The following is a 22,738-nucleotide window of genomic DNA, read 5'->3' on the forward strand; positions in this document are numbered from 1 at the left end:
GAACTGAACAACCGATGTGGCAGACACTACTGTGGACGGCAGGGCGTTCCAGTCGTTGACCACTCTTGTGCTGAGGGCGTTTCTTCGTGTCAGGGTGATCGCTCTGGGCTTGAGCAGTTTCCACTGGTGGCCTCTTGTTTGGTTGGAGGTGCTCTTGTGCAGGAACCGTTCGGGTTCCACTGCCATCTCGCCGTGCAGCAGCTGAAAGACGGTGATCATATCGCCTCTGCGTCGTCGGTAGTACAGCGAGGGGAGGCGAAGATGACGTAGTCGGTCCGGGTACGGGAGATGCCGGATGCTCAGAACCATCCGGGTTGCCCTGCGCTGCACCCGCTCCAGTTTTGCCTGGTCAACTCTGCCAAAGGGTCCCCAGATCAGGTTCCCATACTCCAGAAAAGGTCGGACCATGGACTTGTAGAGCAGAGGGAGAGTGACCTCATTGATGGTAGCGAAGGAGCGCTTCACGACAGCCAGCATCTGGGAGGCTTTCGCGATGGCAGCCGCTGTTTGCTGGTGAAACTTCAGGTCTTCGTCGATGATGATGCCCAGGTCCTTTTCCTCCGTAACTCCCTCGATGGCAGAGTCGTTCAGTCGGTAGGTTCTCCCAGGGTTGAGTCTGCCAATGTGCATCACTTTGCATTTTGAAGCATTGAAGGGCAGCAGCCACTTGCTCGACCAGCGGACGAGGGCGTCGATGTCGGCTTGGAACTCGGCGGAGTTTCCAGTCACGTGGCGGTACAATTTGGTATCGTCGGCGAAGAGCTTGATGCAGCCGGAGACCTGACCAGGCATGTCATTCACAAATATATTAAACAAGATCGGCCCGAGCACAGATCCCTGGGGGATTCCGCTGGTCACCGGAGTCCAGTCGGACTTCGCACCTCCGACGACCACCCTCTGTCGGCGATCGAGCAGGAAGGCGGCGATCCAAACCAGCAGTTTTCCCCTGATGCCATAGCCATGTAGTTTCGTGATGAGACGTTGGTGCGGGACAGAATCAAAGGCCTTGGAGAAGTCCAGGTATGCGACATCGATCGGTTCCCCGGCCTCCACAGCAGCGCTCCAGTCCTCCATCACCTCAAGCAGCTGGGTCGAGCAGGATCTCTTCGGGAGAAACCCATGTTGTGCCTTGTGGAGGAGCCCTGCATCAGAAAAGTGCTGAAGGAGGCGGTCGCGAATGATGGATTCCATAACTTTCGATGGGACCGAGGTGAGACTGACTGGCCGGTAGCTCTCTGGTCTCTGGCGGTTCCCCTTCTTGTAGATGGGAGTAATCTCACCTGTCTTCCAGTCTGGTGGCAGTATACCAGAGTCAAGAGACTTCCTGAACAGGACACTGAGTGGAAGGCAAACCATCGAGGCAGCTTCGCGAAGTACCCTGGGGTGCACGGCGTCTGGGCCCGGGGCACTGTTAGGCCTTAGAGCGAGCAGTTTTGCCTTTACCTCCTCAGCAGACACTTCAATGTCTTGCAGCATGGGTCCCTGGAAACCTAAGTCAAAGTGAGGGCAGGAATGGTCAACTGGCGTAAATATGCTGCTGAAGTACCTGCTCAGCAGATCCGATTTTTCTTGGTTGTCGGATGTCAGGGTCCCGTTTACGTCCCGGAGTTCCTCGATTCTGCTTCTGGTTTTCAGCCTTGAGTTCGAGTATCTCCAGAACGCTTTTGGGTTTTGCTTCAGCTGTTCAACTAACTTGGTTTCGTATTCTTTTCTGAGATACCTTGTGAACTTTCTGAGCCTGTTTCTGCATCTCGTAAACCTGGCGTAATCCAGGGCGTCGCCGGATTGACGGTATTTGCTCCACAGCTCCCTCTTTTGCTTTCGTAGCTGCATAGCTGTCCTGTTCAAGTACATGTTCTTTTTCTGTCCGAACACATTTATAACAAACAAATTCGTTCGCGTTTGAAAGGTTTGCAGGAGGCAATGCAAAGCCAAATATATTTGTTTACAATTGGCTGCATAATTGAAGTTTAAAATCAGAGCTGATTCAGAATGAAAATGCGCCCGTTGGAGATTTCAGTTTCTTGTCCCCTTTGCAATTGCATTTACTAATTCTCTGTAAACTTCACCACTCTCTCTGCGCCGCAAATGTCACATAGCCACAACAATTTTTGTCAAAGTAAGATCAGTAAGTGAGTGAGATATGATATATGACACTTCTTGCATTCTCCTTACTCAATACAAAACAATCAGACTGGATAACCAAAATGCCTGCCTCACACCCAGTTGATACAGAAATTCATTCTGGATGGATGAGTGGGCGCAAGGTCAAGGTCAGGGTGGAGGCTGTGGTCTGGGGCCGTACTATTTTCTGGTCAAATTGCTAGCTGGCGCGGTTTAGCAATGGTGGCACTAGCAGAGCTTGTTATACATAAATGCCAGATATAAACAACTAAATATTTATCTTGAGTGCCATTTTACATGTTCATGTCTATCTCATTCTCCTACCATGTTTAGATCAATAAATGACATAGCTAACGTATGTCGCCAGCTGGCCAGTCAGCTTATTTTATCCACTGTTATTAGTAAAGCCCATGGTCTGTGTGGACTTGGGTCCTATCATCTTTTGAGTTGTGAGGATTGTGGATCTCTCAAGCTACAAGCTTGAACTCTTTCTTTAAAAAAAAAACATTGCAACAGATTTGGGGTTTTCTTATCCATTCGGCAATATTGATAACATCAAAATCAACACTGTCATATGACTATTCAAATAGCTGGTGACTGGTGTACTCCCTCGACAAATCTTTTTGATAATTTAAATACCTAGCTGGGAGTAATTGAAGATCCACTGTTACAATGGAAATCAGATGGATTAGTAACCTTTTGCTCATAACTAATGTAAGCCAAAAACAAATCCAAAATATATTTTCGGTGCTGGACCTTCTTCAGTGGAATCCACTGAAGAAGGTCCACTGAAGAAGGTCCAGCATTCCACTGAAGAAGGTCCAGCACCGAAAATATATTTTGGATTTGTTTTTGGCTTACATTAGTTATGAGCAAAAGGTTACTAATCCATCTGATTTCCATTATAATCATAATCATGCTCAAAAAAACGTTTCACACCATTCAATCCACTGTTACCTTTAACATACACATACTCACAAGTCACACATGCATTTTAGATAAATTCAACTTAATGGTACATGGCTCAACTGGACAATTGCCCTTTTGACTCCTTTTTTGTGTTGTTAGAACTTCTTTAATTGTTCAGTGATGTTCTATCTGCAATAAACCCTTGAGATTGATAAGTAAAGTGAATTGATTTGTTCAAATGAATCCCAAAATCAAATGAAATTAAAATCGAGGTGAGAGCAGGTTGGTAGTGGTTTTTATTTGTTTGATGCCTTTTAGGTGAAGTTTTATTTTGCATGTGTGAAGTTTTAATGCAATGTTATTCTAGTCATCATAAATAGTTGGAATAATTTATCAGGCAAATGAAATATTTAGTGGGTACTTGAATTTTGACCATAAAGTAACTTACTGCCCTGACTGCTTTGTAACATTGTCAAATAATGATTGTCAGATGAAGGACTGATGAAAAATAAGCCTGAGCTGAAGACATCAAAGACTCTGCAATGGATGCTTATCATACACCAACTAAAAGCAAAGGTGAGAAAATCTAATTCCTGCATGATTTGTGGATCATGGCATGTTTATGTAGCTTCATAATATAAATTGAGAGTGCTTGATTTAAGCTTTGAAGTTAGTAACATATGCATGGATTGATGGATCTGTATTCTGATCCATTTTAAAGTACCTAACAAGTATTTCCAATTTTTAGGTATTTCATTGTGAACTAGCTTCTCATGAACACTGAATAGGTATGGTATTATTATTTTGTGAAGCTCTTTTTGGAATAATGTTGACTAGTGAAGCCATCGTCTGAAGAATCTTCACTGACCTGCCAGCTCTGCCCGAACCGCAGGGGCCGATGGGAGCGTGCCGTCCACCTCTGGCGTCTGTTCGTCCACACCGACGGCGCCGAGCCCGTCGGTGCGCCGGCGCGCGCCGTCACCCTCGGCCACGCCGGTGAAGGTGGAGCCGCCGTCGCCGCCCTCATCACCGCCGCTGGCGCTGCGGCCGCCCCCCTCCGAGGCGGCTGCTAAGATGGTCAACAACCTTCGGAGGAGCGTGGAGAGCGTGGTGCACCGGCTGCAGCAGCGACCGATCGTGTACGCGGCGCCGGCACTGCTGCTCGACCAGCCCGCCACGGTACATACGAGTCGGCCCCCTCAACGCTAGGGGTGTTGTGCCTTGGGGAATGAGAATAGGGCGCTATTAGTAGATTCGCGAACATTTTTGTGTTTGCTCGTCTTTCATTTTGTTCGGTGTAGTAGGTATATTGTCTCAGGAACTTATGGTAATATGGTATACGTTCTGCTGTCACGTGAACCCCTGACGTTCACTGTTCATTGTGCATGCCTCTTATCACCAGTCAGCCCCCAGCTACCCTCCGTCCTGACCCTCCCGGGCCGGTGTCACAGGTGGACCGGCGCACTGCCGAGTCCCCGCGGCTCTGTGACGACTTCTGGAGCCACCTGGGCGGCAGTCCCGACTCGAGACGTCGCCGCGGCGCGCCGCCGGCCGAACTGTCCGAGGAGGAGCACCGCCGAAAGCTGCTGTACGCCGTGACATCGCTGGAGACGCGACTCAGTGGCGCCGCCTATCCGTCGGCGGAGGTACTCAGCTACCTGCTGCGACACTGCAAGGTGCGTATCACATCGGCACAGATTGTCGGTGTGTGGTTGCCTGTTGGTATGATGGAGAGAGGGACTTTGTTAGGGTTAAATAGGGTACAGCTGAGCCGTTCGTGTTGTTTACTTTTCAGTTGATTGATCCTCAGTGAACTCACTACCATCATATGATAAGCCACTCACAGGGTTACAGGCTTACAGGCTCACTCTGCACTTATCACGGCTGAGTAGGCCATTGAGTTCGCCTCTCCACCTGCTCCCCTCCCCCTCCCCAGGCCGACTGCGAGCTGGAGGTGCGGCGCCGCTGTCTGCGCGCGCTCCGCAGGATCGCCTTCCTGCACCCGCCGCACGGGCGTCGAATGCGCGTCTTGTACAAAGCCGTGCTGGCGGGACCAGAGGAGGTGAGACGCTCTGACCTCATACCGACCGCATGACCGACAGAAATGCGGGCTTTACTGGATTATGATAAGGGAATGACGGATAACGGCGCTCTTTCGAGCGGGGTCGTGTGGCTCACGGAATTGCTTCCTGAATTGCAGAGATTAGCGGGGAGTCGGTGACCTAGGAAAAGCCGCATGGGTGTGCTTTGTGCACCTTTCAATCCTCTTGGCTTCAGCTGACTTATTTTATCACTTAGGCCAAACTACAGAAAGACGGCATCGTTAAGTGATTGCTCATTGATCAAGTCGAGACAGACGGTAAACATACGTGACACATTTTGAGTCCTAAGATCATTGTAAAGGAAACCCACTACCTACTGTATCATTGCTTAGTGCTTACACAAAACACTAGCGACAAAATTACCATTTTTAGATGGACAGCGCCTCCAGGCTCCAATGAGCGCTCTGTCTATCTCCCATCTCCCGGCCCGCCCCCACCCGACCGTCAGGACTGGAGGCCGCTGCGCTCCTCCATAGAGCGGTGTCTGCGGTCGGCCGGCGGCGGTGCGGCCCCGGCACCGAACAGACGCCGCCGGGACCCTGAACAGACGGGCGCCGAGGTCTCTCAGGAGCAGCGCCTGCTGGACACCGAGCTGCTGGACCTGCTGGTCAGCCTGCTGGAGGAGGATGTGATCTTCTGGTGGCGGGCCAGCGGAAGGTGAGCGCACGGAGAAGTTGCTGCCGTTGGCTTGTTGCGTATGGTTCCCAGTGAGCGGTAGTAATCTTCATTTTGCATTCTCCAATCTTATAAATACTCCTAAGGTATGACGTGATGACGCGCCTTATATGCGTTGCAACATTTGCATCTCGTTCTGTTCGGTTAACGACCCTCTATCTGAGGAACGTAGCTAGGTGACAACCTACAATCTGCATGCCATACGAGTATACTCACTCACTGTCCACTGATACTCATTAGTCATCCATCCTATCCCCCGCGCATGGCCTCTGTACCCCCGCGGCGCGGCGCTGACGGTGGCCGGGCCGTGTCGGCAGGCTGAAGCCGGCCACCCAGCTGCAGGACCTCCGTCCGGCCGTCTGGCCGCTGCTGGTATCCGCCCTGTGGACGGCCGACCAGCAGCCGGGCGCCTCGGTGGCCGCCACGCGCGACCTCTGCCGCTGGCTAGTGGAGGCGCACGCGCCGCGCGACGAGCCCCCCGATATGGTCACCCGACGGTTATTGCTGGTAAGTGGGGCCGGGTAGCGCTCGGGAGGGAGGGTTGCATATGGACGGACTGAATATCGCTTACGTCATTACATATATGTTCAAAGCTATCCATCAGGCACTGACGTCATGTGCCATACTGATTTGTCAAATATGTGTCCTCTCCTGTGTGTGCTAATTCTTTTATTTAAGGTGTGATTGTTCTGTGATAAGTTTATCCTCATTGCTTAGACTGATTATTGTTACATTTTGAATAGTACATTCCTTCGATATCTTGACGATAAATAATACTGTTATTGCTGCCTGATGTCGCTATCATCCGTACTTTCTCATGCGTCATTCGTCCTTTCTCACCCCGCCATAGCGTCTCGCTCTGCACCCGACCTTTGACCCTTGTGTGACCTTTGTGCGGCAGCGTCTGATGGCCATGGCTGCCGAGGTGACCCGAATCCGGGGTCAGCACAGCCTCCTGGAGGTCACGGACGACATGCGGGCGATGGCCGGTGACCTGACCCGCGCCGTGCTGGAGAAAAGTCAGTACTGTGGAGCGAGGGTCGGGAAAGGCTGCCGCCGGCTGGGATAGTTCTCGTTGAAATGTTACCTTATGCTGCGACCTACTAGTTCAGTGTTCACCTATTGCACTGTCTCGCTGCCGGTCGTGTTTCCCATCACCATCTAGCCTGGGTGCAGGAAGTAATCTCTAACTGACACTCCACCACCCCTCCCCCCTCGTTCTCCCCGTCCGCCCAGGTGACCTCTGTCCCGTGTGGCCTCTGACCTCTGACCCCTCCGACCTCTGACCCGGCTGACCTCTGACCCGGCTGACCTCTGACCCCTCCGACCTCTGACCCGGCTGACCGCTGACCTACCCCCGTCTCTGCCGTGCCGCAGACCTGGAGCCGTCAGCGGTGGAGGAGCTGCTCTGCGAGCTCCGACCCGCCTGGCTGGTGGCTCGGCTGGCCGCCTGGCGTCTGCATCAGCGTCACGGCCGCCGGTGGCTGCCCGGGCCGCTGACACTGGAACTGATCCACGACCACTTTCTGACGGAGCAGGAGAATCGCACCCCGACCGCGGACGAGGTGAGACCATCGATGGGGGAGGAGGCGGGTGGACCCAAGCGACAACTGTCTGTCTTGCTGGAGTCCTGACGAGCAAGTAACTGCAGTCCTCAATGTCGACTTGTTCGAGCCCCCACAGGCGAGGTATAGCTTCAGCCGCCAATGTATTGTTCGAGTCACCACGGACAAGTAACTGCAGTCCTTGCGTTGTTCAGGCCCTTGCGGACGAGTAGCATGTAGTCCTCAATGTCTTGTCCGATCCACCACGGGCAAGCACCTGCAGTCCTCCGCATGAATACCAATGAATGTTCACACCCTTCGGCAGAGAGGTGTGCGTTTTGTTGGCTCGAACGGCGCGCTGACGGCGCCGCGTCCGGCTCTGAAGCGGGCCCTGTTTTCGCCCACCGGCAGCCCGGCCAAGAAGGCCAGGGTCACCTGGAGGCTCGGCGAGGGCGAAGGTGGGAACTCATTCGGAGGGGCGGTATCGAGTGACGTCGCCATTGGATGCTGAAATTGAGAATATGGCGTCCACTCTACCCGGTTACAACGGTGGTGTGGTTTATTGAAATTATAGATCAACCAAATGTACAGACAAAATAACTGCGAGTTAATAAGAAAATAAAGTAACAGTTGCGATCGCATGGTAATAAAAGTCTTGCAATGTTCAAGAAATGGTAGCTCGATGTTGGTGAAGAAGTTTGCCACCATAACACAACATGTAGTCTGTCTTTGCCGCTCGGCTACTGTATGCTCGTTGTGTTTGGTCCTCCCTTTTCTGATCCGCCGCGTGTCGTGCCGCCAGGTGAGGGCGACTCTCTGGGCTCTGTGGACTTGACCACGCGCAACACCACCGACCGTGAGTACTCTGTGCTGGTCTACCACCTGCTCTGTGCCCACCTGCTCCACACGGGACTGCCAGAGGTGCGCGTGCACATGACGGGCCGCCTGCTGCGCGAGGGGGCCGAGGCCGGGCGCACTGTGGTGGCTGCGCCGTCCTCCTCACGCGTCAGCAATGTGGACCTCGTCGCCTACCGCCGCGAGCTGGAGTGGATCCAGGACAAACTGTGGCGGCGCGACGGCGCCACGCACCTCGACCCGCTCTACCTGCGCTACATGAAGATGATCACCAATCTGTGATGAGCGCGTTCAAAAGAGGAGACCTGGTGCGGCCATGTGGAGATTAATATCGGGACGTATCTGGTGAAGAGGATTCGGCCAGATACAAATAGGACGACTTTTCGGGTCGATGGAACGAGATGCTTTACTGCTTGGGTGCTTTCTTAGAAGTGTAGCTGTCCTGGGGCGGCCCGAAGACGATCTAGCAGTGGCAGAGACTGTGTAGATCGCTGCCGTCACGGTGCTGTTGCCAGAACGGAATATGATACTCGGGTATCATACCCATTCACTCATTCGCGTCCATTGTGTATCAAAGCCAAGAGAGAAGGAAGAATAGTGAATGGTACAAAGTCGTACAAATCATTCATTCCCCCAGTAATCATTTTTCATCCTAGAGGTGTTATGCCTGCGACTTCACATGCGAGTTTCATGAGCTGGGATGTGCACGATGATGCTAGTTTGAGGTAGTTGATATTAAATCAGAGTTAGCTGAGAGTGAGGGCTGCAAAGCAATCCATTTGAAGTAGACATTAGGGTTGGTCTGCTTGGCCCACTGCCACAGCGCTCCAGTTCATCAACTGATCAGGTCACCCTGCTTACAGAAATTCCCATGATATTCCTATTTATTTTTAAGCTAAGATTCGCCGCTTGCTTTGCGACAAGATGCGCGATGCTATCGCTGATTTCGTTATTTTATTGTTACTGGTGACGTGCGTTTTCCTCCTTTTTTGAGATTTTTGTCTTTTCTACGAATGTTAAGCTGTTGAGAAGTTGCCTTTGGGTCCTCCATTTCCAAAGCTGGATTCGCCCATTTAAAAAATCCCGTTTGGGCCCCGGCCAGTTGCGCCCTGTTTGATATGATGATGAACTAATGCTGAATTTCCGATCATCGGAGAGGTGGTGCACAACTATTCGCAGGTGGCGAACGTGCGCCGTTAACATACTCATCAATGGGGAGCATCAACTTGGGCTTTCAATAGACAATAATAGACAATAGACAATTTATTCAGGACATTCCACGTGCACATGTGGCTATTACTGCCCGTCGTCAATAAAACAGATGGTGATAAAAAACGGTAAAAGATGATGAAAGGGAAACACACGTGCAGATAAACAGTCATGCTGGCTAGACAGTGTTTTGCTCCTCGAGCAGATGGGTACGCAAGTGACGTCCGAAAGCTCCAGGGGGCAGTCGGGTCAAATCAGGTGGCAGCGAGTTGAGGGCAGCCGGCGCTCGGCAGGTGAACCGGCGTTTGCCCATCTCTGTACGGGATCGCGGCACGTGCAGGAGCGCGTCCTGCCGGGTACTGACATCAGCGTCCCCGCCGCGCGCCTCCGCCACAGTGGTCAGACTGTGTGCCAGCACCTCCGGCTCGGCGTAACACCGCACTTTGTGCAACAGGCACAGGGAGTGGTAGGTGACGAGGTTCTCCGCGCTGAGCCAGCGCAACTGGCACATCAAATCGGAGACATGGTCGTACTTTTTTCGGCCGAAAATGACTTTGGCTGCGTAGTTTAATATTTTTTGTATCCGAGAGAGATTGTGTCTGGTGCAAGCACCATATACTGCGATGCAGTATCGAATTTGGGATATGACCAGTGCGCTGACCAGCACGGAGATCACAGTGGGCGGTAGGTGCCCCCGGAGATGCGAGAGACCACCCAAAACTCCAAAGCAGCGTTTCGTGAGCGTTGTGATATGATCACCCCAGGTCAGGTGACGATCAAATATGATGCCGAGGTTTTTGACTGAGATAACTGGGGATAACTCGTGATCGCGGTACTTTACTTTAAATTCAGGCAATGTACGAAGATTTTGGGGGCTGCCCAACAGCATCAGCTGGGTCTTAGCGGCGTTGACTTTTAAACCGTTGGCCCGGAACCAACGGTCCAGAGAGGCCAAGGTGTCCTCCATACGAGTGACGACAGATTGAATTTGGGATTTTTTGCCGCTTACTAGAATTTGTGTGTCGTCTGCGTATTGAACTACTACTGCGCCCTCGGCAAACTGACTAAGGTCGTTAGCGAAGACGCAGTAGAGGAGGGGGCCTAAGGCTGAACCCTGAAAAACTCCGATGCTGTTGGGCAGCGGGCGGGACTTTTTGACTCCACCGTGATTGTCAGTGAAGCTGACGCTCTGAATGTGGTTTTTAAGATATGCAGAAAACCATGACGTGTTAATTCCGTGTGCCTGTAATTTTGAAAGGAGTTTCGAGTGGTCAATCACATCAAAACATTTGCTCAAGTCCAGCAGGCAGAGAAGGGAAACCTCTCCATGGTCAGATGCTGATAGGATATGGTCGGAAATGGATGCGAGCGCGGTTTCCGTGGAGTGATGGGGTCGGAAACCGTGCTGGTTCGGAGATAGGAGATGGTTTTCGGACAGGTAGGAATAGAGCTGTTGGTGAACAGCTCGTTCTAGGATTTTGGTGATGACAGGTACGATGGATATAGGACGGAAATTGGACGGGTTAGACAAATCACCGGATTTGAGGATGGGATGGACAAGGGAATGTTTCCAGGACTGCGGGACATCGGATTGGGTTATGCTGGAGTTGAGCAAATGTAGGAGCACCTCACCGATCGACTCAAAACACGCACGGAACACGTGTATACTGACGCCGTCCTCGCCGCAGGCCGACGAGCTGCTGAGTCCGAAGACGACAGCACGCAGCTCCGACAGCGATAACGGCGCCAGCACAAACGCACAGGCGCCCACACGCGGCAAACGGCAAGGGGCGGTCGGCAGATCACCCGACCCACGTACCTCGTCAGCAACTCGCGGTCCGACACTGACAAAATACTCATTCAGGTGGTCCGCCGATGTGCTGGGCACAGCACGCGACCCCCGCCTACTACCCACGTATGGTCTAATAATGCGCCACATGCCCCGGCGCCCGCTCTCCCGAATGCGCCGTTCCACGTCATCACGGCTGTCACGCCGGATGGCGCTGCGTACCGCCCTGTTCGCGTTGCGGTATTCACTCGAACCGTGCCCGTATTGCGCTAGCGCCCCCCGACGGCGACACATCAAATCCTTAGTGGCGTCGGACACAAAAGGGGCGGTAGGGTTCCGGATCTTAACGGCTCTGACGGGGGCGTGGGTGTTAAGAACGGGCAAAAAGGTCGTCAAAAAGTTACTCCACTTATCGGTGACACTAGGTGCGGAGAAGACAGCGATCCAATCGGCGTTTGCGAGGTCGAAGTTCAGCATAGTAAAATCAGTTCTTCTAAAACTGCGCGAAAGTATCACAGTTGGACAAGTATCACTTTCAACGGCATATTAAAAAGATTGGATATTCAAATTGATTTCTCGGAAAAGAGCCGAGCCATTTCGGTTTTCGAGTGTAAGGCATTTCGAACTATGGATATGATCTGTGTGGAGATTACGTTTTTATGATTATTTACGTCGCAGTAATAAACAACAAAGTGGCTACGGATCGTTTATGACATTGTGTTTGAGTCATGGCATTTTATCTCGCCGTAAAGCTATCGTCTCACTGCGTGATACTCATTGTTGTGTCGATAAAACCCAGAAGGCAGAACTAGTTGACTGTTATGCACGCAAATGACCCCACAGTTGACGTGTTTTAAGCCCCAAATAACTAACGAATGACAACCAAAAGAATATGCTGCTGGTCCTGGTGCATGAAAACCAAAACAGGTAGACGCGTGATGCTGTAAACTTCAAACCAGCCTCGCATTCTTTTTTTTTCTTACTTTCTGGCCCCAGCTCTCGGTGGCATTAAAAATAAGTTTTAAACTAAAATAAAGTTACATGGTGCCTTGCAATCTTGTCATTTCTTGGAGCTTGATTGTTGCGGAATCTAAGGAATGGGCAGCAGTCGCTTCAGACGTGATGCATTAAAATATGTACTGATTTCCTAGCCCTCGCCGGCCGAGGGGGGGGGGCAGGTGCCCCCCCCCCCCCCTAGGGTATTTCCGCGATAGCTCCGAACACGCTGGCGATAGAGAGCTGAAACTTGGCATACCTGACCTTTGATTCAAGCCGGATCTTTTGACACCAGCCGCATTTTCAGGTCAGGTCAGGCCACTGACCTATGACGTCATAAGTGAACCTCTGCACGGTCTTCAGATGTCGCAACTTCGCAACGCCCTCACTGCCAGAGGAGCTTTCACAGGGAAATGAAACATGCAGGATCTAGTATTCATTACGGGTCTCACAACTTGTATATCTCGGATTTTTCCTAAAGGTCATATGAGGTCAGGTCATTTTCGTGACCTCACCATTATAAGTCAATAGGGAAAATGAAAACTGCTATTCTGGCGCCGGTAACGATCTCCAACTACCTCAAACACACATAATCGTGATTTGATGCACTCCTTGCCAGGTTAGATGCGTCACTTTTGCAATGTTGACCTTGCGTGACGTCATTTATGACGTCATCAAGGTCATATTAGTTTTTCGTCAATAACTCCCGATCAAATTGAGCTAGCGAGTCGGGAAAGCCACCAATGGACTCAGGAAGACCTGCCGAATCGAATGATATGCGACATGACCTCTTTCGACCAACTTCGTGACCTGGGGGCGCTGACCTGACCTTGACCCGAGGTCAACACCCTAAGTTGACCTGACCCAAACAAAAAGTATATCATTCGACGCGCCTGAGTGAGGCGAACACGATGCCACCAAAATCGGCGCTCTGCGGCCGTTTTTTTGCTAAGTTATTAACCAAAAACTGAACCGTACCTTGGGGCACTTGACCTGACCTCAGAGGTCACCAGTTGACCTAGGAACTTAAAATCGGGTACCAATCTCTGCGTCTCGTAACGGCGCACATGCTCGTTTTTTCCGCGACGCGCTAGCTCCACCAGGGGCGAAACGGCGAGGGGGGTCGTACCCGCCCCCCCCCCCCTCGGCCGGCGCGTATGTAGAAAACCAATAGGTCCGGCGAGGGCTAGTTCACACTCAAATCCTTCCAAAATGAATGCAGCACCTGAAACTACAACCTACTTGAATAACCACTGATGAGAGAGATGTTTCTGGAAAAAGGCCATAAAAATTATCTGGCTGGTTTGACGATGTCCTATTTACCGAAGGATTTCTGACCGGTAAAGTCACAGCTCACAGTCCTGGGCCCAATCTTACCAAATGCCGTGGATGCGCATTCACGGCATTTGGTAACATTCAGAAATATTCCACGTTCACTTATTCATTCGTTCAGGTAACATTCATAATCATTCACGCTATCAAAATCATTGGACAAGATTAGCTGAATGAAAATAAAAATGTAAATCTTACCAAATCCTATTTACGGCATTGGTAAGATTGGGCCCAGGAGCAGCCTTGTGTCTTCGTGCGCATCTATCCTTAATTCGTGTATGGTTTACCTCGCCAAGCTTCTACAGGCTCGACGACGGAGGCGGCTTTCTGTCGACAGCTCTCCATCTTCCGGAGCGCTGAAGAGCGAAGAAACTTTATTCGTTTATTCGGAAGTTTATTCGGATACGACAGAAGCAAATGGAAAAGCTTATGAGTATGACACCCATTAACTGCACTGTGATAAGAACAAACACACTATTTTCACTTTAAACCAGGAATAAATAATCACTCACCGCACCAGTCCTGACAATGGCATCACATTTTGTTGAAATTTCATCAACACACATTGCACGTAGTGTAGCTGCCTATCGAACGAACGCCACAGATCAGCACCAGGAGTGCCAAGTGAGGCGCTAGCTCCCATTCCGTCCACCTGCACCTCTTGTCTGGGTCCGGCCGGACCGGCATCTTCTGCGCGGGCCCTGTACGTTACTGGAAGTGGCGCACACAACGGCAAAAGCGAACGGATCACAGTTACGGAATCACCATGTGAATACTGAATAATCAGAATCAGTGACGTATTATGGCGGTGACACAGTGTTAGAATCGAAGTGTCTCAGTGACGGAATCAGCACAGTGTCTCTAATGGAATCGATGGAGCGAAGTTTAGATTTAAGAGCCGAGGCTATGCCTCTAGGCATTTGGGGTCATGGCAATATTCGTCGCCCCTTGTCCCAACAGTGCATTATTATTGGCAGTGTTTTGCGTCTTATGCGTATGTTTAGGCCTCATGTTGGCGAAAGTCCACTAAGTGATCTCGCACTAGCTGCGATATACGTGCATCGATAGTCTTTCACATGGTTTCTGTACGCCTCGCCCCCTCATGAATTCATGATGATTAAATAAACACTTCAAAGCACAAATAAAGACAAACTCGCCGGCTAGTCACTCGCAGCTACAGGCTAGCCTTAAGCCTACATGAGCCGGCGTCTACAAGCCTAGTGCCGGCGGTACCGTGCGCAGCGCCTCCGAGCGGGCCATCCTCCGCCGTTGTTCCTGAGCATTCACCACTTCTTGCGGTCTGGACTGACACCGCGGCCGTCCTGCTGAGCGCACGTCGCCCGGGCACAGGCGCTGCTGCTCCGCCGCCCCGCAGCTGTGTCGGCGGCGGCGGCCGACCCCGCTAGTCGACGCTGCGGGAGCTGTAGCTGACTGGCTGAACGTCCATCTCCAGGGCCGGGTTGTCGAACCCGTTGCCCGTCGGCTTACCGTTGAACTGCAGCGTCGCGTCGGCCGACTTCTCTGGTGCCGAGTCGTCGGCCTGGGCGGAACGGCAGCAGCGACAGCGGGCCGTCAGCGCCGACACCAGCCGGTCGTACGGCGCCAGACTGCGCAGCGGCTCCGGCAGGAACTCCCAGGTGCGCAGCGCGTCCGGCAGCAGGCGAGGAGCGCGCCGCTGCAGCAGGTTCAGCAGGCCGACGGCTAGCGCCAGCACCGCCACCAGCGCCAGCACCACGTACAGCACCACGGCGCCAGCCAGCGAGAGACCGAACACGACCAGCGGCAGCAGCAGGAACATGCCCAGCAGGTAGGCGACGGCGAACCAGCGGTAGTCGGCCGTTATATTACCCAGGCCGCGCGCCAGCGGGATCGGCCAGCGCATGAACGGCAGCACGTAGAAGAGCAAGATGCCCGAGATGTTGAAGAAAAAGTGCACCAGCGCGATCTGAATGCTGGGTCGGAGTGTGTCCCCTGAGGCTGCCAGCGCCGCCAGGATGGCCGTGGTCGTCGTACCAATGTTGGAGCCGAGCGTCAACGGGTACATCCTGTCCAAGGAGATGACGCCCACGCCGACCAGCGGCGTCATGGCCGAGGTGAAGACGGAGGAGGACTGCACCAGGATGGTCATGCCGCAGCCCACCAGGATGGCCAGGTAGCCGGTCAGCCACGGCATGTACGGGATGTTGGCGTTGAGCGTCTTGCGGATCACGACAGCGATGCTGCCTGTAAATGGAGAGAAGATAGAGATCAGCGGCTTGGCAAATGCTCAGCTTCCTCCAGCTGCATTTCAGACTAATGTACTAATGTAGAGGCGTTTTCAGTGCCTTCCTCTACTGTTTCTGTTTCTGGCTAAGTTGCTTATTTTTTAATGCTTCTTAAGGGATAACTGTGATTTAAAATGTTTCGGTTTAATTTGTAAGGAAGAGACGAAAGCACTCGCTTCGTTTCGCTGTAAAAGACTGATGCATGTCGTAATTCCATGATGAATGATGACAGTTCTGTGTCGATTGGACGTTACATGCTTAAACATCAGCGAACTTCTGAATACTGATAGATGAAGAGAGCCGTAATCTCCGTAGCGCGAGTATTCCTGTTCTATGGCTGCACGCGCGTCAGTAAAAAGCAAACGCTCAGAGGTCGGATCTCCTGAACGTAGGATCCCGCAATCAGTGCGGTCGCATTCTATGTTTGTCACAGTACTGTTAGATCAAATGTTTATCCGCGGGTATCTTCCATATGCTTTCAAAACTTTACACGCGATTCCTCATTTCACACTGAATCATACAGGTCGCTCGACAGGCGGCAGCACATTTTTCTGTCTATTCGTATTTCCGAAGTTGGCGTCTTTCACTTACCCTTGAGTAGCGTGTGCAGGATCTTCACCATAAGCACGAGACAGCCGCAGAGCAGGACGAGCGCAATCACCAGGAGGATGAGGCCGACGTACAGGTCCGGCAGGTCTGTCAGACTGAACAGCGAGTGACCTGGCGAGGCGAGGCCAAGTCAGTGGTGGTTATTTCTTCTCGAAACTTAACGATCTTGCGTTGGTGTAGATGGGATATTTATTGTGGTTTTTATCTTGTGCAACCAACTGCGTTAATATCAACGTTCAATTATTCACTATTTATAATGTTTTCAATTTGTATTTTTATATCGGCTAGTAGCGCGGCTAGTAGAATCCAAATCACCCCATGCAAATGTTCATGCCATGTTTGGGTACCCTGAATGAAGCTATTCGGCGAGATGCGCCCCGCTCGCGCTGCCTGAGGGCCCACCCACATCCCGAATGCTTTACTTACATCGTTCCAGCGGCACCTTGACCGTCTCCGTGACGTTATTCACGCCGAGCACCGTGGTCGTCTCGTACTTGCAATAGTGTTTCACCAGCGAGGCGTCAAAGTAGCGCGAATCGTTCAGCGCCCAGCCAGTCAGCACCTTCTTATCTGTCTGCGGATGGACAGACGAAGGGAAACGTCATGTTTGAGTCGACTAGTTTTTATATCGGCATTAAGATTTGCTGGGAATTGGCTCCAAGTCGAGGTTCAACAGGTGACGAACACAACAAATCAGCAGCATCGTCAGGGTCGTACCTTGATGACAAGGGACGTGAAAGGCGAGGTGATGACCTTCAGTAGTTTCAGCTTGTGGCCCTTGGCTGTGTCCAGGTTGACTGAGTTCAGGATAGCGTCAGTCATCAGCTCCAGGTAACCTGCAAACGCATCGAGAAGGCGACGTCAAATGAAGTCCTCACAGTAGCTCATATCCTCGTCTATCGGATAACATTACACGAGGAAGATGCTTGACCGTCATCAGCTCTCGGAATGCTTACGTTTCTACTTTCTACCAATCGATGTTCATTGTTGGCATTAGATGCTCGATCACACGACGTTTCAACGCTGAACGGCTTAACTCGGCACTCGCTTTGCCTTGGATGATTGGCATGACATGGTTCTACTATCACCTGACCTTGACCTCACGCATTGCTGACCTGACCTGGGTCACATCTTACCTTGACCTGACGGGTTAATGGCCTGAATGATAAGCTCCAGCGGCAGCAGACTGAGGACGGCCAGCCAGTTGAACATGTCGTGAACGGTGGCGCCGCCAAAGGCCCGGCGAAACTCATTACGGTCCGCCACCTGGCGAACAAACAGAGAAGCTTCAGTGCGCCACTTTTCGTGCGCCACTTTTCGCACCAATCTACATTTTCAGCCTTCAGGCTAAAATCATAGCGCCGAACACTATCAAGTATCAACGATCATCTTCAGTTCAGTTGTCCAGTTCTCTGCGTGTATTTTTACCTAGATACATTCAACATGTAACTTATACTTTTTCATTCGTTGGGGCGGATATGACTACTCGATCACGCCCTTGACGAGCAAGGCTGCGCAATTAATAACCCGCTCCAAACCGGCAGCCACTGTGACAGTGACACAGCGGCCGTCATTAGAGAAGCCCAGCTGGTCTTCCCTGCACAGTGACGGTTTGGGAATTGGGATCCACTGCGGGCCAGCGGCGGTGTTTTTCCCACACGACCTTGGGTCCCCGTCATAGTGTCTTCCGGTTCCAAAGTTGACCACGTCAACCGGCAGTGACTGCCGGAACTAAATGTCCCTTTCCTCAAGTACCACTGTAAAAAAAATTCACTAGCTAATTTTGAAATAAGGCATTTTTTACGAGTGCCTCCCTTGCTCCTCGTTACAACATATATGGACATTAGTAGTCAGAGCCATGCACGTTAACAATGCCGCTTGTGGAACAAATGCCTACGAGCGAGAACATGTTCAGGAACCTAATTTTGCGCAGTGTTAATGAACTACGCACAGCCTCACAGTGTTACCCGCCGTTGGCTTGTTCTCGGCCAGTTTTTAGCGTGTCCCTCAATTAGGTCATTTCGCTATTAGCTCAGCTGACGAGGCCCCGGCTGGCACCTACTAAACGGATAACCTTGCGTGCAACCCCGCTTGTTGTCACGAACGCCTGCAGCTAGTAAACGTGCTGGCAAGCTTGTGTGGTAAGCGGCTTCGGATGGCTATGAGGATGTGCCTCATAGCTATCCTCGTCGCATGTTACAACCTAGGAGTCTGTGGCTGCTTTCAGAAGGAGTCCCCCCCCCCCCCGCTTCCGGGAGCCGGCGTCCATTTTGTGTTGCGTCGCCATTGCTGTGTGTGTCTGCCCAACTGCTCTTTGGCTTGATTGAAGCCTGAAGGTGAGGCATCTTGTATCATTTGCTGTGTGCTCAACAAAAAGGTTGTCCATTTGTAAACAAAAGTTATTATGTTGTTGAGCTTCTTAGAAGATGTATAAGTATCGCATAATGTTGCCCGTCGTTGGCAGAAGTGCGCCGGTATCGTCTATCCAAGTCAGAATAGCTATATGTTTGGGACTTAAGCTAGCTTGTGGCAGGAATCTATCACTTTATTCAACTTTAATTTAATCATTTTCCAGATTGGTATGCCTTATGATAATAATAATGTTAATATTCGTTTTTTTTCACCCATTACAGACTTCTCTGGTGAAGAATGGGGCCATGTATGTCCTGGCCTACCTGCACCCCGCGACTGCCGCCGGTGCAGAGCTAATGAAAAAATCACAAATGTTTGATGGTGGTTATTTAAGAAACCTTATTGAAAATTATTCAGTTAGTTGTTGTTGTTGTTGTTGTTGTTGTTGTTAAAGTTATAGTTATTGTCCTGGCGTTGTTATTGTTCTCGTTCTCGTTCTCGTGCCCGAATAAATGTGCTGCAGCGCAGGCTACTCAGTCTGTTTACTTGCGGGTGGCGGTCGAGAGTCGGGGGCACTGGTCGACGGAATTCCTTCGACGGAATTCCGTCGACCGTGCCTCGACCCCGAAGGCCAGTAGTGGTACTAGTTAACTAGTGCCACTACTGGCCTTGAGCTAGTACCATTACTAGCCTTGGGGGCTAGTACCATTACTGGGTATGGATTAGTAGGCAGTGGCTAGTTACCTTACCAGGCAGGGGCTGTTATGACACCTAGTAGACGCACTACCCACGCTATTTACGTGCGTGTTGTCAAACTAGGTGGAGCACGGTGGTCGTATGCATACGAGGCACAGCCTTGTCGAACAAGCTTGTTACTCGGCAACTAGCCTAAAATTAGCCAAATTTACACGCTCCTGCAATGTTATTTTTGCGCTGAGAATTCCTCTACACTGTAAAAAAAAACTTACAAGCCCCTCGTAGAAGAATTCTCAGCGCAAAAATAACATTGCAGGAGCGTGTAAATTTGGCTAATTTTAGGCTAGTTGACGAGTAACAAGCTTGTTCGACAAGGCTGTGCCTCGTATGCATACGACCACCGTGCTCCACCTAGTTTGACAACACGCACGTAAATAAGGTGGGTAGTGCGTCTACTAGGTGTCATAATAGCCCCTGCCTGGTAAGGTAACTAGCCACTGCCTACTAATCCATACCCAGTAATTGTACTAGCCCCCAAGGCTAGTAGTGGTACTAGCTCAAGGCCAGTAGTGGCACTAGTTAACTAGTACCACTACTGGCCTTCGGGGTCGAGGTGCACTGGGTCGACGGAATTCCGTCGACGGAATTCCGTCAATTCCAGTGCCCCCGACTCTCGACCGCCACCCGCAAGTAAACAGACTGAGAGCGCTGCAGCACATTTATTCGGGCACGAGAACGAGAACGAGAACAATAACAACGCCAGGACAATAACTATAACTTTAACAACAACAACAACAACAACAACAACTAACTGAATAATTTGCAATCAGGTTTCTTAAATAACCACCATCAAACATTTGTGATTTTTCATTAGCTCTGCACCGGCGGCAGTCGCGGGGTGAAGGTAGGCCAGGCCACATGGCCCCATTCTTTACCAGAGAAGTCTGTAATGGGTGAAAAAACGAATATCAACATTATTATTATCATAAGGCATACCAATCTGGAAAATGATTAAATTAAAGTTGAAAAAGTGATATATTCCTGCCACAAGCTAGCTTAAGTCCCAAACATATAGCTATTCTGACTTGGATAGACGATAACGGCGCACTTCTGCCAACGACGGGCAACATTATGCGATACTATACATCTTCTAAGAAGCTCAACAACATAATAACTTTTGTTTACAAATGGACAACCTTTTTGTTGAGCACACAGCAAATGATACAAGATGCCTCACCTTCAATCAAGCCAAAGAGCAGTTGGGCAGACACACACAGTAATGGCGACGCAACACAAAATGGACGCCGGCTCCCGGAAGCGGGGGGGGGACTCCTTCTGAAAGCAGCCACAGACTCCTAGGTTGTAACATGCGACGAGGATAGCTATGAGGCACATCCTCATAGCCATCCGAAGCCGCTTACCACGCAAGCTTGCCAGCACGTTTACCAGCTGCAGGCGTTCGTGACAACAAGCGGGGTTGCACGCAAGGTTATCTGTTTAGTAGGTGCCAGCCGGGGCCTCGTCAGCTGAGCTAATAGCGAAATGACCTAATTGAGGGACACGCTAAAAACTGGCCGAGAACAAGCCAACGGCGGGTAACACTGTGAGGCTGTGCGTAGTTCATTAACACTGCGCAAAATTAGGTTCCTGAACATGTTCTCGCTCGTAGGCATTTGTTCCACAAGCGGCATTGTTAACGTGCATGGCTCTGACTACTAATGTCCATATATGTTGTAACGAGGAGCAAGGGAGGCACTCGTAAAAAATGCCTAATTTCAAAATTAGCTTGTGAATTTTTTTTACAGTGTACACTGTAAAAAAAACTTACAAGCCCCTCGTAGAGGAATTCTCAGCGCAAAAATAACATTGCAGGAGCGTGTAAATTTGGCTAATTTTAGGCTAGTTGCCGAGTAACAAGCTTGTTCGACAAGGCTGTGCCTCGTATGCATACGACCACCGTGCTCCACCTAGTTTGACAACACGCACGTAAATAGCGTGGGTAGTGCGTCTACTAGGTGTCATAACAGCCCCTGCCTGGTAAGGTAACTAGCCACTGCCTACTAATCCATACCCAGTAATGGTACTAGCCCCCAAGGCTAGTAATGGTACTAGCATTCCGTCGACGGAATTCCGTCGACCGTGCCTCGACCCCGAAGACCAGTAGTGGCACTAGTTAACTAGTACCACTACTGGTCTTCGGGGTCGAGGCACGGTCGACGGAATTCCGTCGACGGAATTCCGTCGACCAGTGCCCCCGACTCTCGACCGCCACCCGCAAGTAAACAGACTGAGTAGCGCTGCAGCTCATTTATTCGGGCACGAGAACGAGAACGAGAACAATAACAACGCCAGGACAATAACTATAACTTTAACAACAACAACAACAACAACAACAACAACAACAACAACAACAACAACAACAACAACAACAACAACAACAACTAACTGAATAATTTTCAATAAGGTTTCTTAAATAACCACCATCAAACATTTGTGATTTTTTCATTAGCTCTGCACCGGCGGCAGTCGCGGGGTGCAGGTAGGCCAGGACATACATGGCCCCATTCTTCACCAGAGAAGTCTGTAATGGGTGAAAAAACGAATATTAACATTATTATTATCATAAGGCATACCAATCTGGAAAATGATTAAATTAAAGTTGAATAAAGTGATAGATTCCTGCCACAAGCTAGCTTAAGTCCCAAACATATAGCTATTCTGACTTGGATAGACGATACCGGCGCACTTCTGCCAACGACGGGCAACATTATGCGATACTATACATCTTCTAAGAAGCTCAACAACATAATAACTTTTGTTTACAAATGGACAACCTTTTTGTTGAGCACACAGCAAATGATACAAGATGCCTCACCTTCAATCAAGCCAAAGAGCAGTTGGGCAGACACACACAGCAATGGCGACGCAACACAAAATGGACGCCGGCTCCCGGAAGCGGGGGGGGGGGGGGGACTCCTTCTGAAAGCAGCCACAGACTCCTAGGTTGTAACATGCGACGAGGATAGCTATGAGGCACATCCTCATAGCCATCCGAAGCCGCTTACCACGCAAGCTTGCCAGCACGTTTACCAGCTGCAGGCGTTCGTGACAACAAGCGGGGTTGCACGCAAGGTTATCCGTTTAGTAGGTGCCAGCCGGAGCCTCGTCAGCTGAGCTAATAGCGAAATGACCTAATTGAGGGACACGCTAAAAACTGGCCGAGAACAAGCCAACGGCGGGTAACACTGTGAGGCTGTGCGTAGTTCATTAACACTGCGCAAA

General features: G+C 50.8%; 2 protein-coding genes across 5 annotated transcripts in view; one reads left to right on the plus strand and one right to left on the minus strand.

The window, feature by feature from the left end:
- The first annotated feature begins 1,869 nt into the window (after nucleotides 1-1,869).
- LOC122365319 lies at nucleotides 1,870-11,906 on the plus strand. 3 transcript variants are annotated; one of them, XM_043336445.1, is made up of 12 exons: nucleotides 1,870-1,909; nucleotides 3,524-3,609; nucleotides 3,926-4,212; nucleotides 4,485-4,709; nucleotides 4,970-5,095; nucleotides 5,584-5,792; nucleotides 6,128-6,317; nucleotides 6,712-6,829; nucleotides 7,188-7,375; nucleotides 7,680-7,812; nucleotides 8,157-9,440; nucleotides 11,740-11,906. In XM_043336445.1, exons 2-11 carry the CDS (start codon nucleotides 3,576-3,578, stop codon nucleotides 8,489-8,491), a joined length of 1,845 nt encoding a protein of 614 aa, XP_043192380.1. In that variant the 5' UTR covers nucleotides 1,870-1,909; nucleotides 3,524-3,575; the 3' UTR covers nucleotides 8,492-9,440; nucleotides 11,740-11,906. The 3 variants fall into 3 exon arrangements, with proteins under 3 accessions (XP_043192380.1, XP_043192382.1, XP_043192379.1); XM_043336447.1 differs by having other exon boundaries at nucleotides 1,908-2,119; XM_043336444.1 differs by lacking the exon at nucleotides 1,870-1,909 and adding an exon at nucleotides 3,128-3,305.
- Nucleotides 11,907-13,903: 1,997 nt separating this feature from the next.
- The window catches only part of LOC122365323 (sodium-dependent phosphate transport protein 2B-like), a 34,949-nt gene continuing 26,114 nt past the window's right edge, over nucleotides 13,904-22,738 (minus strand). Inside the window, exons 6-10 of one of the 2 annotated variants that reach the window (XM_043336452.1) lie at nucleotides 17,545-17,674; nucleotides 17,126-17,244; nucleotides 16,835-16,982; nucleotides 16,391-16,519; nucleotides 13,904-15,758 (exon numbers count right to left, since the gene is read on the minus strand). In XM_043336452.1, the coding sequence (XP_043192387.1) occupies nucleotides 14,938-15,758; nucleotides 16,391-16,519; nucleotides 16,835-16,982; nucleotides 17,126-17,244; nucleotides 17,545-17,674 (1,347 nt within the window). In that variant the 3' untranslated portion in view covers nucleotides 13,904-14,937. Of the gene's footprint in view, nucleotides 15,759-16,390; nucleotides 16,528-16,830; nucleotides 16,983-17,125; nucleotides 17,245-17,544; nucleotides 17,675-22,738 lie in introns of both variants that reach the window. The other variant, XM_043336451.1, reaches the window with a different exon arrangement.

The sequence above is a fragment of the Amphibalanus amphitrite genome, unplaced genomic scaffold (genome assembly GCF_019059575.1).
Source record: "Amphibalanus amphitrite isolate SeventyFive unplaced genomic scaffold, NRLGWU_Aamphi_draft 000730F_arrow, whole genome shotgun sequence".
In the NCBI taxonomy this organism is placed as follows: domain Eukaryota; kingdom Metazoa; phylum Arthropoda; class Thecostraca; order Balanomorpha; family Balanidae; genus Amphibalanus; species Amphibalanus amphitrite.